Here is a 13,850-nt window from a genome sequence, read left to right on the forward strand (position 1 = left end):
CAAATCAGATGTCACAAGGCTGCCTTTGTCCTTTAACAGAAGACAGGACAGGTACAACCAAGTCACCATGAACCAGAACCTCAGTAATCAGCATTACTTCCTTGCACTGCAGCTGCCATGTGACGCTAAGTCCCATCTATGCACATTCTAAGAGTGTCCCATTGTTTTGTAAAGAGAAAGCAGGTTTAACTACCATTTTACAAAAGGATAACATGGTATTGAGGGTACAAAAGGAATTTAGCTTTGGTATCCATCGGTAGCTAGCAAGCTAGACTGTTGTATTTGGAAATTCAAAACATTGTGACTCCAAATGTTTACTCTCACAGTTTTTAAGGAGCTCTCTGATAACCTACTAGCACAACAACTACTCAAATAAAGAATCTTACTATATAAGTAGGTATAGAAGAGAGATTTGGTAAGATGTCTATTACTCTCTCAAAGGGGTTTTGTAAATGGCAACTTTACAAATGTCCTGTGACTTTCTAGCTACCAGCTTAGAAACTGACCTCAAAGAGATCTTCTCTAGCGGCCTCAGAGGAGCAGTGGTAAAAGTCCAGTTAGCTTCAGCAACAAGTCTCATATTCCAGCCAGTGGAAGGTGAAAATGTTTTCTAATGAAGAGTCACAGTTTAGGTTTTTGGTGTGATTTTTTGTTGTTGTTGCTAGTTTTATTTTAACATTGAAAAAAATACAAATTAATTTCCCTTCATTTCCCCTAAGCCCACTTCCAAGTGCTCTTGTGCCTTGCTATCCTGGCATTCCCAAGCCTGCCTGTAAAACAGTCTAAACTATTTCACTGAGTAACACGAGTCAGTGTCCTCAGGAAGGCAACTTTTGTTTTGCAATTCAAACGGTCTATTAAATACAGTATTTGAGCTCAATGCGACCTAACAGCCACCAATAAAATGTAACTGAACCACACCTGACACTGATCTCTTTTAGAAAAATAGAACCTACGAAAATGCAAGCTGCAGAGAACAGTTTTACCTCACAGCTATTACCAATTCTTGGAAAATGCCATTATATGAAATATGCAATTTGACAAAGAATGCTAGATAAGCCCTGGCTGCTGTCTGCTCTTGTTTGTTCCTTCCATCCTGTCTGTCTTCTGAGACATCTTCTCTGTAGCTGACCAAAAGAATGGCCCAGAATCAACCCCAAAGTTTTACAAATGCTTCTTTATCCTTAATTTTGTAATAGGTCCTTAATCTGGGAGATTTACCAAATCCCGGTCCAATAGTATTCTCCAGCCTTACTTTAACTTGCATTTCATTTCTCAGAAGTTGCTGCCACCTAGCTCCGTGCATTTAACTGCCTTTCTCTGGCTTGTTTACCCATTACATCCCACCGTGATAAAAAAAAGTCCTTGAGATGGTTTCCATTTTTTCATCAGCTTTTCCACTTCTTACACGGTTTTTATCCCTACTGGTCCTCTTCCAGCACACAGTAGCACCATCTTGAGACAAGGTCCAGGAGTAACTACTGCCATCTGCCTGCTTCCTTTCATCTGACTTTGCAGCTGATATTGTCATACTCAAGTAGTTTCAGAACCCAGGTCAACATCAGCATTTGTTGGAACTGAAGTGCACAGCTGCACCTCATGTTTCCCCCCCCAGAAATCCTTCTTATGTCCAACTTCTGTCATTGATGTTGTTCCGCATTTCCCCCTTCTGCCCTACTTCATCTTCCACAGGAACTTGCAGCCATCTCGGACTGGTATGTCATAAGGGCCATACGCCCTTATGTATATAAGAAACCTTTCAGTATCTTGAGTAACATGAATCACTTCAGCAGTGAATAAAAGATTCTTTAAAAATCAAAGCTACAAAGCCAAAGGACAGTATTAGTACTTGAGGAGCAGGAAGGTGATGAGGTATTTAATTGTCTTCATAATCAAAGCACTGCCCTTAGCATGATACCCAACCCAGTAAACAAAAGTGGTTCAGCTGCATTCCTAAAGACATTTTCATTTGAGGTTCCAGGAAATGCTCAGCACTCCTTTTGGCAAACACTAAGAAAAATTACCAAGAAAGTAATTAATTTTAGCTTTTCAGACAGTGACTTAGTCCCAGGTTTACAATGCAAACTGCATAAAGATATTTATCTCCCTAAGGCACCCACTATGCACAATGCAGTTGGCACAATTTACCTTCCTCGTCAAATACCATTTCTTGTAAAGCCTGCACAAACCACTCTGAAATGACACGATGACATGTAAAAATTAATTTTATTGACATCCTTGTTGAAGGTTTTGTTTGCACTGAACATGCTCAGCGGTAATGTCACCTCAGCAGAATGCCACCTGCTATGGAATTCTTCAGTTGCACCAGAACTTGCAATTCCACAAGCAAGATGCCACTCATCCACTGCAAGTATCCACCACATGCAAGCTGGAATGAATGCTATCCTTCGTCTAGGGTCACCCTGTTCTGTTCACAAGCATGAACTGTACATGCTGGACTCCACAGCCACACGTGTGTGGTCACGTGTACAGCAGCTTAGGTGCAAGTTCTGCTACCAAGAGAAAACACATTGGCATGTAGTGGCTAAAGAGCCTGTTACAGACAATATGAACAGAGCAGATGCCTCTCATTTCCTATTTCTGCTGTACAGAGGGATGTACCACAGGCTGGAATGGGCAGATATAGCAACAGCTCTTGAGGAAGAGATGATCCCAGTGAAAAATCTGGTGTAGGTTTGAATCCATCTGCACAGCACCTGATTGGTACAGGAACTGAAATGAGGTAGGACAGGAGGAACACTACAAAGGTACCAGGTCACAATTATCTCAAAGAAAGACATGAGTGAACAGGAAACAGCAGTATCACCTTCATTTGCAGTAGGCAAGCAGAGGCAAAAAGAGGTTCCAACAAGTTACTGGGACAGTGGTTATCTTCATGTAGCCACAGCTTCAATTTCCACCAGTACTGTCTGTACAAAAGTTCCTCTATCTGTCTCTTCTGATTCCCCAAATAAGCTAGGAGAATTCCTACCTTCAAACACTGATAAAATAGGAGTAGAAGCAGAATTACATGGAGATACCACCGCCCATCAGTTACAAGATTTGAATGTATTTCAAGTCTGTATTCAAGAGACTCAAGATACTTGATGACCAGGATGCCTTATGAAATATCTAGAGAAAGAATGCACTTCTTCCCTTCCTCCCTTTGTGGCACCACCCCCAATCTCAGGCTTCTCAACTTTCCATCCTGGGTGGAACAATCTACCCTTCCACTTCTTCCAGTCCTTTTGAGGCAGAATGGCTAGATGTTCTCCCTGTTGGCAAGAACTATACAGCTCTCCACCCTAACACCCAGTGATACAGAAAGGCAGATGCTGGATCATTGCGCTGGAGTTGAAGTTTGTGGAAATTCAACTTCGTAACATCTACAAAGGGATAAAAAGCCAACCAAAATACAAGGAAGAGGAGTTACAAAAGGCCATAAATCCCTAGAATTTCCTCTAAGACAGCAAAATAAATGTGATACAAGCTTACATAGCTGACTCGCTAATCCTAAGGGACCAGAGCACCTCTCCCATCTGCTATTGTTCCAAATAATTCAGACTCAGGTAGGGATGAGGTGTTTTCAGGTCAACCTTACTTTTCCCTGTTTTCCAGCACTCTGAGCATGTAGCTCATGCTACTACAGACAAGGGAGCAGCCCTAAATAGATGGATGGGATAAGAGGCTGCATCCAACAGCCTGGGACAGAGGAAACAGGAAAAGTGCTCTTCCTCACTGTCAGGAGCCTCTAGGTTCGGACTTGGAACTTGCCAGCCTTAGTCATGTATTTTATCCCCTTGAATGGCTTGTACTTCTCCCCATACATGTCCAGGCGATTCACCTTCAGTCCTAAAGGCAAACAAACACACCGTAAGACTGACTGCTGCCACAAACAAAGCTGACAGACCTTTGGGATAAAGGGACAGAAGATCGTACCAGCGGTGCAAAAAGCACAGGCAAGGTTTTAGCAAGCAGTAGACAGAACGGAGAAAAGCTGTCAACTACTGTTAGAATCATTCTTTACAAACCCATCCATACCCTAAATCTCTTTATAGGTCTGTAAGCACAAAATGCAAGGAAACGTATGTGTAAGTTGTTTCACAGACCACCAGAAAGAACAAATCCATATATCTGTAGTCAAAGCAGACAACTTTTTTGCTTGAAGAACACGTTTCAGGTAGAACGTACGTCAAAAGGTTTGCAAAGTTACTTCAGCTACATGCAGAATGAGCACTGCCACAGCAGAGAACATTCCACTTCTTTACCTCACAATCACTTACCAGATATAGCCAGCTGCTGAATTTTAAACTGCAGGTTAATGGTGGGGTTTTCATCTGGTTTCGATGTCCCAGCTTGCAGGCTCACACTCCCCTTCAGGCTTGGCAGTTTCTGGGGGTTTATTTTCCCAACATCCCATGACAGTAACTTTAAGGAACAGAAAATGCAGGAGTGAAACTCAAATGCTGTTAACCCCCTCTAAAGAAGAGTCCCCTTCCAATGACAGCTTTTAATGTTTCTCTGTGAAAAATGTCTTTTTCTTGGTATCTTGCCTTTCATATCGGCCAGACACAGGACTAAGGAGCAGATACCTCAGAACCATTGTTCTCCCTCTCTTTCCATGAGGCTCCCCAAAAGCCTACTGTGAATATTTCCACTATTTGTGCTAAAGGCCCCATGGGTAAGCCCATCAGCTTAAACTTTGCAAGAAGAAAAAAATTAACTCCTCAGGCTCAAACAACAAACAACAAAACCAGAACACCCCAAACCAAATGAAAACCATTAACCAACCCTTAGTGTTTGCAAAACACCAACATGCATCACTGGGCATGACAACTAGATATGCAGACGTTTGTAAGCCACCCACCAGACTAATGTCCCATCATACAAGACCGGTGCTTGGATTTTCTTCACACAGCAAGTAGCCAGAACTACAATCCACTCACACACTAAGGTATTTGGTCTGGGGATTAAGAAAACTCCTAGTATGCAGTTGTTCAGAAAAAGTTCTCATCCCAACATACTGCCTTCAGCAAAGCAGTGTTCATGGAAATGTTCATGTAAGCATGAACAGCTTGACTGCATTTTCTGATAGTATAAGAAAGGTTTTTAAAAAATTTATCTAATTTCTCTCTTTCCTCTTACCTTTGTAACTGGATCGAAGACATGTGTTCCCTGGGAGGGTGTAAGGGTCATATTTAAGACACTTTTTGGCATCTGGCTAGTGACCATCACTCCCTCTACAGTCTTCCCCATAGTCTGCTTCGGCCCCACCGTGATCTCAAACCGTCCCAGTGAGCTGCTGTCACGGAAACTGATGTTGTGCTTAACATAGACAGGAATTGCCACAAGACTAGAATAAAGATGCAAACACAAAGTCCTTGTCAATCTCTTGCCTTCATATTTGCTTAAAAGAGAAGGAAATCGTACACCCATCTAGAGCAAAGAGCTAGGAGCAAAGTCAGGATTCCATTCCAAAGTCTTAATTACACTTTTTGTAATCAAGCTTGCTGATTCCTATTTTTTTTTATCAGAACAGGAAACTACATCCAATAAAACAGGAGGCTAGAGAAAAGGATGAGAAATGTTTTTGCATGTCACAACCAGGCTGTCAAGTAGTTCCTGGCACTGCAGCAGCACTTGAACTTCATGTTTGTGCTTTCAGTTGCGTTTTCCACTCCTTTTCATCTACTAGAGATAAATCTGACAAAGGTCTAGCAAAATTCTTCAGCACCCGTAACCCCTAACAGTACTTGGCAAGCTGCTTCAAGAAAAGAGTGCAAACATGGACAAGAACTTGCAGTTCTATTAAGAGAGATGTCAAAAACCCAAGAGGAGCACCAAACTACCTTGTTTTATTCCAAAAAGTTTTATAAACATATGAAATCAACAGCTTGATTACTCTGCCTAATTCTTTCCCTCTCTAGTTTGTTTATCTGCTAGTAGTCTTTGAAAAATGTTGGCTAACCAGAAAGAAATTATAGAATCACTGCTCCAAACAAGGAGAAAGCATGTAATTTAAAAAAAGACACATGCAAGTTACCATGCACCTCTACTTCACTTGGCTCAACATGCCACTTAATCTTTAGAAGTTCCTTCTTTTATCCTCTTCCTAGCCAGAAAGATCCAAATTTCGTAATTCACAGCACCAGATTCATCACCTACTTCTGAGCACTGACGTGGTAGGACAGCAAGCGGAAATTTCCATCAGGTGGAATGAAGGAGAGTATTCTCTCTGACTCCCAGCGCTTAAAACGCACACATGGGTGAAAGCTGACATCATCCAATAACCGAGGGTTCTGAAACAAAAAGAAAGTCACAAGGTTTGTGAAGGCAATACAACTTAAAATGACCTCCTCTTCTTATCAATCTTTTATCCATGAAGGCCTACCATTTGACACACTCTTGACCACTTGAAGGTGTCTCCATTCAGACACGTCTGATGCTGCTATATCCATGTGAAAGCAGTACTCAATAACCTCTATCCTTTTTTAGGATATTTAAAATCCTATTTCATAAAACTTAGTCATGTCACATAATTGCATTGGTGCATACTCATAAAAGAGAAGGCCCTTCCGGATGTCTGCTTAAAGCACCACTGTATCTCAAAAACTTAGTCACAGCACACATTACCTGTGCTTTTAAACAAAGAATCTGAAAAAGTCCTTTCAGGCTCTAAGTTGCTGAACTTCCTGGTGAGTTCCCATTGTCATTTCTTTCTCTTTTCGTCTGGCATACCTAGATTCTGATGTACTGGAATCCATCATCATGAGACTGCAATCTTAGCAGCAGGGCTGGGAAAGCCCTTTCAAAATACTTAAGTAAAGATGCATCCTTGAGCTTTACCATAAAGGAGAGGGTAAGGTCTGGCATCCCAGTCAGCTTGACACAAGCATCAATCACCCCTTGAATTTCAGCAGTGATCGTGGAACCTGTAACAATAAAGTAAACACAGGTGGTTATGTGAACCTGGTCAAAAAATCCCAAAGTGGAAAAACTATTGGTGAGGAGGAAGGAAATCTATTTTCTTAATGCAATGTCATGGCTCATTATGTTGCCTGCTCAACATTTTTATCATTCCCAATGAGTCCGCTAGAAGATTCATTCAATTAAGAACCATGGACACCAGCAATGTCCATTTTAATGACCAATGAAAATAGCTCCCAATTTTAACAAGACTAAGATGCACAAATACTAAAGAGAAAGTGCTATGCACAATTTTTACTCATCTTCTATTTTCCCAGTATAAAATTGCTTATGAGACCTCAAGAACAAGGACAAGTGAAAATCTTGGTGCCTCTGTAAAATTTTTGACTGAATAGCACATACAAGTTAGCAACATTCCAGAATAAAAATAGGAACAGCTTCCCACACTTGGATGAAGGTGCGCCTATTTGAAAACCTAACTCTCTCTTCAGGCACTACCAGGACAAGTTATCCTCGTCTTAGCCACAAGCAACTTTCATACCCGATTTGTCAATGATTGCATCTATCTCCTCAATCACATCAAAATAGGCCTCATTGTTGGTATATTTTACACCAGTACGTCTCCAAGGCACCACTGAGAGCTGTCCAGTGGGAAGCTGGTCACCCACATTAGTGCTTCCTGGAAAAAGAAAGGGAATCAACAACCACAGAAGTTAGGCAATGGTGCAGAACAAGTCCTTGCCCTCACAGAGCTTAATTGTAATTAATCCCTGAGAACCTCTATTTCTTTGTAGGAGAGCAGTTACTCTTCCAGACTCCCTGTACTCCAGAAATGTACATCTCTCTTACACCCAGCTCTAAAACATACCACGGTAATGCATGGGGAAGTGTCTACACATGGGGATGTGTAAACTCACATCAAACTAACTCATCCTGGAAGTCATGTCAATGGCTGTAACTGAAAATGTAATCTGACGTTTTTTAGGTTAAAAAACCCCAAATCAGACAAAACAAAATGTAAAACCAAAGTGCAGCTGGTGCTGAAATTGGAAGGAACCTCAAAGCAAAGCAGTAACACGTGACTCCCTAAATATACCTGTGCTGCATGAGTGGTATGGGACAACATAAATTTTCTTCACCCACGTCCTAATTTACTTATGCAGAAATATTGCCACCTGGACTCCCCAGTTTATCTTCTTCTTGTTTCCCTGTACCTGTGATGGTGTTGACGACTGTTCGCAGAATAGTAGGAGGTTTTATCAGTTCCTTAAGAATATTAGACTCTGTTGCCAATGGAAAGCCATTGTCCAGCATCTCCTCCAGCACCTCATAAACCACCACAACATTGTCCTTGATTATTACCTCTGAACAGACACCAAAATAATCCTGTGCAAAAGAAAGAATTACTCAACGATCTCTGAAAGAGAATCTTAGTGATCATTCACACATAGGAAAAAATTGAGCCCCTTCTTGGAGGAGGCAAAACAACACTGAAATTCCCTGTATTACTACAAGCACATCAGACACACCACTCCCCACAGACATGGACAACTCTGAGCACACCTCTGCCACTGCTCCAGTAAGGTGGCAAATTCCCGCATTAGCAGTCCCAACTAATTCAGCAATTTTTAAAATCAAACACTTACTTACTGTCTTTTTCTATGTGGACTTCAAGCATCTTTCAGGAGAGAGCAAGGGCACATGCACAAACACAAACCTGAGCTTCTAGTTACTTACAGCAATTAAAGAGATCAGGCATTTTGCATAAAGAATGAGTATACGTATACTGTGACAGTAGAGAAATCCCAGTTCTGCATTACAAACACTCTTTTTCAGACATATCAGATTTTAATATACATCTAAGCCAGTGACGACACACTCATGCCTCGTACCCTCATAAAAAATAAGACCTAAGAGCCTGACACAATCCACTGCTGGCCTGAACAGCCAATCCACTCCCTAAAGGCAAAGAAACATAACTCAGAATACAGGCAGGTGCTGACTGACATCTTGGAAGCAAACACTCCCATGATACTTGTTTGGCCAAGCACACACATTTCCTGTATTCTGGCAAGATGCTGGTCACAAGACATTTCAAATCCAGACAACACAATCCTGTTGTTGGCAGGCGGAAGGCAGACATCTTTAACGTTTTCCTAAACAGATCAGAAGTCATGTCAAACATAGTACAGAGGGACTACTCTGGGCAATCCCTGCAACTCACTCCTTTAGGAAGCTTCCAAGAAGCATCACTAGATGTAAGCGCAGGTTGTCACTAATTGATTAAAGCACGTGGCTATGAATTGCAAAAGCTCCTTGTGAGAACAAGGCCAGTTTGGTCTTAGTTCACAGTTCCCAGAGCAGAAAAGAGTGCAGAACAGAAATACTGATTGCTGAAACGTTCATCCTGTGAGCACAGGTAGATCCCGAATCCATCGTAAGGCTAGGCAGTAAATTCCCGACTATGGCAAGCCCTGTCTATATCCTCACAAACGCCGGATGAAAATTACGGGATAGGAAACAACAAAAAACTAATAGCTGCGAACCAGAGGGGCTCTTTGCACCGCCCGCCCGTTCTCCCCCGCAGCGCGGCCGTGCCGAGGCTCCTTCCGCTCCAGCCAGCGGGGCCCACGCTCCTCGGCCGTACCTGGAACGTGTCCACGACGCGGTGCAGGGAACTCGATGACGAAGAGCGGCGGCACCTCGCTTTGGATGACGGCCACGAAGAAGATCTTGTGGCGGTAGACGCTAAGGAGGTAGTGGTGCGGCGGGGGGATCACGGGCGGCACGTTCTCCGCCTCCGAGGCCCGCTCCTGCGCCTCAAAGAAGTAGTCACAGACGGAGCGGCTGACGACGCTCTTCCAGTGGCTTCTCCAGGAAGATGTCTCCCGAGGCGTTGGATCAGGAACAGACTGTGGATCATGGCTGCGGCGGGGCCGGGCTGCGCTGCAGCAAAACCCCCGAGCCGGCTCCCCACACAGGCCCCGCCCCCCGCGCGCGCAGCACGGCCGCCGCAGCCCCGCCCCGGCGCGCGGACAGACGCCCTCCCGCGCAGCGCTCGGGACGCGCCCCTGCAGCGGCCGCTGCGATTGGGCGGCCCGCGCACCCCGCGCCCCGCAGGCCGGCGAGCGCGCCGCTCGTGACGCGGCCAAGCGGCCGCGCTCCCGCAACCATCCCGGCGGCGGGCGGACGGCGATCGTGGCGGGGACGGGATCGCCCCCGGCAGCGCCCGCCTGCCACGTGTCCTGTGTCCCATGTCTCTGTCCCGCGACCGAGTCCCGTCCCTCCCCCCGCCGTTACACACCTGACAGGCGGGCGACGTGGGGCCGGCCCGCGTGGGGTCCTCAGGCCCGGAGCTGCGCAGGGCCGCCCCCGTCAGGCGGCACCATCGTGACCCGGGGATGTCCCACACGGAGGCCGCTGCACGTTCCCCCTCGTTCGGCGGGGAGGGCTCACGGCCCCGGGCTACCCCGCCGGCTCCTCATCGGCGTTTAGGGGTGCCTCTTCTAGAGGGGAGCTTGAGTATAGTCAATGAAATGTGGAAATAACCCGGCTCGTGCGGGGAGGAGCAGCTAGGGGAACGTTTTTCTCTGTATTATTTTGCTGGTTCGTTCACCACGGAGTAACACGCCAGAAAACATCCAGCTGGCATGAAAACAATTGTCACGCCAAATTTACCTAAATTCTCTAGCAAATTATTCCTTTGCATAATTAGAACTAGTGTTTCATGTTCATATAGCAGATCCCAGGACTTCTGAGTAAGACATGCCATGACAAATAATTTTTCTACTACAGTGCTGGGAACATACAGAAACAACAGAAAAGCAGTCCTTTGTATCCCATTAAACAAGCTGTCTGAGCACACAGCCTTTCTTACATGGGAGGGAAGGTCAGACTTGTACCAGCACGGAGAGACTGAGGTCCGAGATTTCACACCCAACTGTGCTCCATGATCGTGGGCAAATCTTTTAAGTGGTAATATCCCAAAGTCTGGAAGACATGAAAAATTATGTCAGAATGCAAAAAAAGGCCCAGTTCAGAGTTGATATATTTTATTTCTATTGATTCACTGTAGCTGTTTTTTCCCAAAAATAGGACACAGATCAGTTCACTTACTCTAACACTACCTTTCAGTACTACTGTATGCATACATCCTTATTTAAAGCATTAGGTAATTCTACCTGGACTAGATGCGCTTTTCGCCATAGCAGTAAAATAATGAAGGAGAAATGACCTATATATTAATTTCTCTTTTATGGTAATTATTTGTAACAAATGCATTTTTTAAACATCAAATAATGTTTATAAATGTCTAACTTAAATTACTGTGATGAATTACACATTTGAGAGCAACACAGAGGCAGCAATTTGTCATTTAATTACATCACTTCTAAATTTAAAGTAATTATTATTTTAATATAATCAGTTTACTTTTAACACAAAGGCACTGTAAAGATTATTGTATCAGCCTATGAGGAAATTGTATTATTGGGAATCATATAGATATCACAGACAGAAAGCAGCAGAACATAGTTAAACAGGCAACATAAAGCGTTAATACATTGGGTTCTTCATCAAACACAATATGGTTCTGTTCTTAACCTGGACTTTAAAATCAACAGTCATGGGATATGTCTTTTCAATACAGGCATTTCTTTATTGTCTCATGAAATGCAATTCAATTTTGACAGTATATTACATTATTTAAATCCTGTCATTTCCCTCTGACTGCCTTTACCCATCATCAAAATTTTATTTTATCCAGTTTATTATGTTGTCACTTTCCTATTTTTCCTACGGTTGCTTCAGCTTTCTTAGCTGTCAAGAAGATTGGTGCTCATACAAAAGCAATCATATGGTAACTTACTATTTCTGCACACCAGTGGAAAAGGTTGTTGAGGGAAGCCTAGCTGCTTCCAAACCATTACACCATGCTTTGTTCTGAAAGTCTGCACAATGGTTTGGGAGCTTGTAGAAACTGGAACTTAAAGGGGAACATGACAGAATATGCTGCCAGAACAGAATTTAGTTTTGCTGGTTAACTTAAGAACAGCCTGAAAACTGCTCAGTTGAAGGGTACTTTACTTTCATTATATGAACCTCAAGAGAAAATTATGCACAGTCAAAGAGCAGTGCTACAAAATGGTGCTGCCAAAACATCATCGTCTTTACGATAAAACAATTCCTTACCATCTGTAGTTTGCCATATGCAGGAATTCTGATGATTTAACTTTTAGCTTGTGCTGTGAAAATACAAGACAGAGTTGATGAAAACAGGCCATTTTTTATTTATAATAGTCTACAAAACAAATTAGTTTTGCAAGGTTGCTATTAATAACCTACTGCCAATTCTGAAACAGAATAGAGTCTACGGATTGACACTGTTGTAGGAACACAGTTGGGTTTCACCGTTACGTACTGCACCCTGTTAGTCTTGCTTTATTTTCTCATCTGGAAATTGCATTTATGTCTCTATTAGCTTTTCTGAATATAGCACCACAACCTTGTAATTTAAGACAGCCTTATAATTTGGAAGCCTTGAAGACTTGGGAAGAGGTGTGAGAAGATTAATCTGTTGAGAGAACCCAACTCTGACAAGAAAAGGCCAGATCTCTGCAGTCTACACGGCAGAAACGGAACTGTTTGTACGGTACCTTGCAAAACAGCACCTCAAACTCCGTTTGCTTCAATTAATAAGCAGCTCACTGGGAACGTTTAACTTTCACACTGAAAAACTTACTGTTAAAACATCAAAGTAATTACTCTTGCTCAAAAGAGAAATTTCTAACCTTAAGACACTAAACAAAGCCATTCAGAAACACCATGTTTGTTTTATCAACTCTGTCTCTAGAGCATTTCTTAAGATTTTTCCTTTTTTAGGAACAGAAGCTCACACAAAACTTTACACGATAGTTGTCCTTTAAGGCAATGGTGAAAAAGTCTATAATGTGAAAACACAACTGGTAAGCTGAGCCAGAGGTTACAAAAGGTGGGAGAATTGCATGCAGCACATAGCCATACAGTATGCATAACAAAATGAGACTCTTTCAATTAAATGTAAGCTAAGAGAGAATTCTTTTAAATGAGAGTCTGCTCTTTGCTCATGTCTGCCAAGGTTCAGCGCATGCCAGTGGAACGCTGTACCTCTGCAGAGCCGAGGAGAACCTGTGGTGTGAGCGAGCCAAGACTGCACCTCTGACAGGCCCCTTTTGATGTCTGCGAGGAACAGCCAGCTCTGTGCAGCCAGACCGAAGTACCCACAGAGCTCCCAGGGTACTGTCACGTGGGACAGCTAATGTTTTGACAGGGTATTATTTATTACTCTACACTGTAAAATACGTCAGAAAGTTACACAAATTACCTGGCAAAGATGGCCAAGGATAGAGCAGCTGTAGTGGTTTAGCTCAAAATCCTTATTCGCGCACAGATGAAGAGGCACAGGCAAAGAGTACCCGCTCACAGAGCTAAACGGTATCGTTGTTTAAGAATTCCACATCTCTTCAGTAAAAGCCTAGAGTCGCGGTTTCAAGCGCAAGCTTAACTAAGCCTAGGAGACGAATTTCCTTCTTTTCAGGGTACGGGTATCCGTGGCCAGCGCGCTCCCGGCAGCCCGAGCCATCCCACCACGCTGCCCGGTTCTCGGCGCCCGGAGCCTCCGGCGCCGCAGCGCGCATTGCTGGAGCGCGGAAGTTCCGCACAGCCACAGCGAGACGCCCAGGTCTGCAGCCGCTACCCTCCCAAGTGCGCTTCCAGTCAGCCTTTACCGAGCGCCGCCGCCTCCCCGCACGGCCCAGCGCGGCGATGCTCAGTCCCGCGGCCCGGCCCTGCCCTGCCCGGCCCGACCCGGCCTCTTCCCTCACTCGGCCCCGGGCGGGCGCGGCCGCTCCGCTCCGCTCCGCTCGGGCGGCCCGAGAGCGGCCCCG

The 13,850-nt window shown here is 44.0% G+C and overlaps 1 protein-coding gene and 1 long non-coding RNA gene across 2 annotated transcripts; both read right to left on the minus strand.

Moving 5' to 3' along the window:
- Window positions 1–2,209: 2,209 nt before the first annotated feature.
- AP3M2 (adaptor related protein complex 3 subunit mu 2) lies at window positions 2,210–9,865 on the minus strand. Its single transcript, XM_039564271.1, is given in 11 exon segments — window positions 2,210–3,852; window positions 4,284–4,428; window positions 5,146–5,353; window positions 6,166–6,299; window positions 6,847–6,932; window positions 7,469–7,606; window positions 8,142–8,313; window positions 9,575–9,601; window positions 9,603–9,794; window positions 9,796–9,825; window positions 9,827–9,865. Coding segments are annotated over 11 exon segments (1,257 nt in total). The 5' UTR covers window positions 9,851–9,865; the 3' UTR covers window positions 2,210–3,751.
- A 713-nt stretch (window positions 9,866–10,578) lies between these two features.
- LOC120411156 lies at window positions 10,579–13,817 on the minus strand. The gene is made up of 3 exons (XR_005603552.1): window positions 13,289–13,817; window positions 12,118–12,170; window positions 10,579–10,917 (listed from the first exon to the last, which is right to left on the minus strand). It is a non-coding gene; the product is annotated as an uncharacterized LOC120411156 (long non-coding RNA).
- Window positions 13,818–13,850: the final 33 nt, after the last annotated feature.

This window comes from Corvus cornix, chromosome 22, assembly GCF_000738735.6.
Source record: "Corvus cornix cornix isolate S_Up_H32 chromosome 22, ASM73873v5, whole genome shotgun sequence".
Taxonomy (NCBI): Eukaryota; Metazoa; Chordata; class Aves; order Passeriformes; family Corvidae; genus Corvus; species Corvus cornix.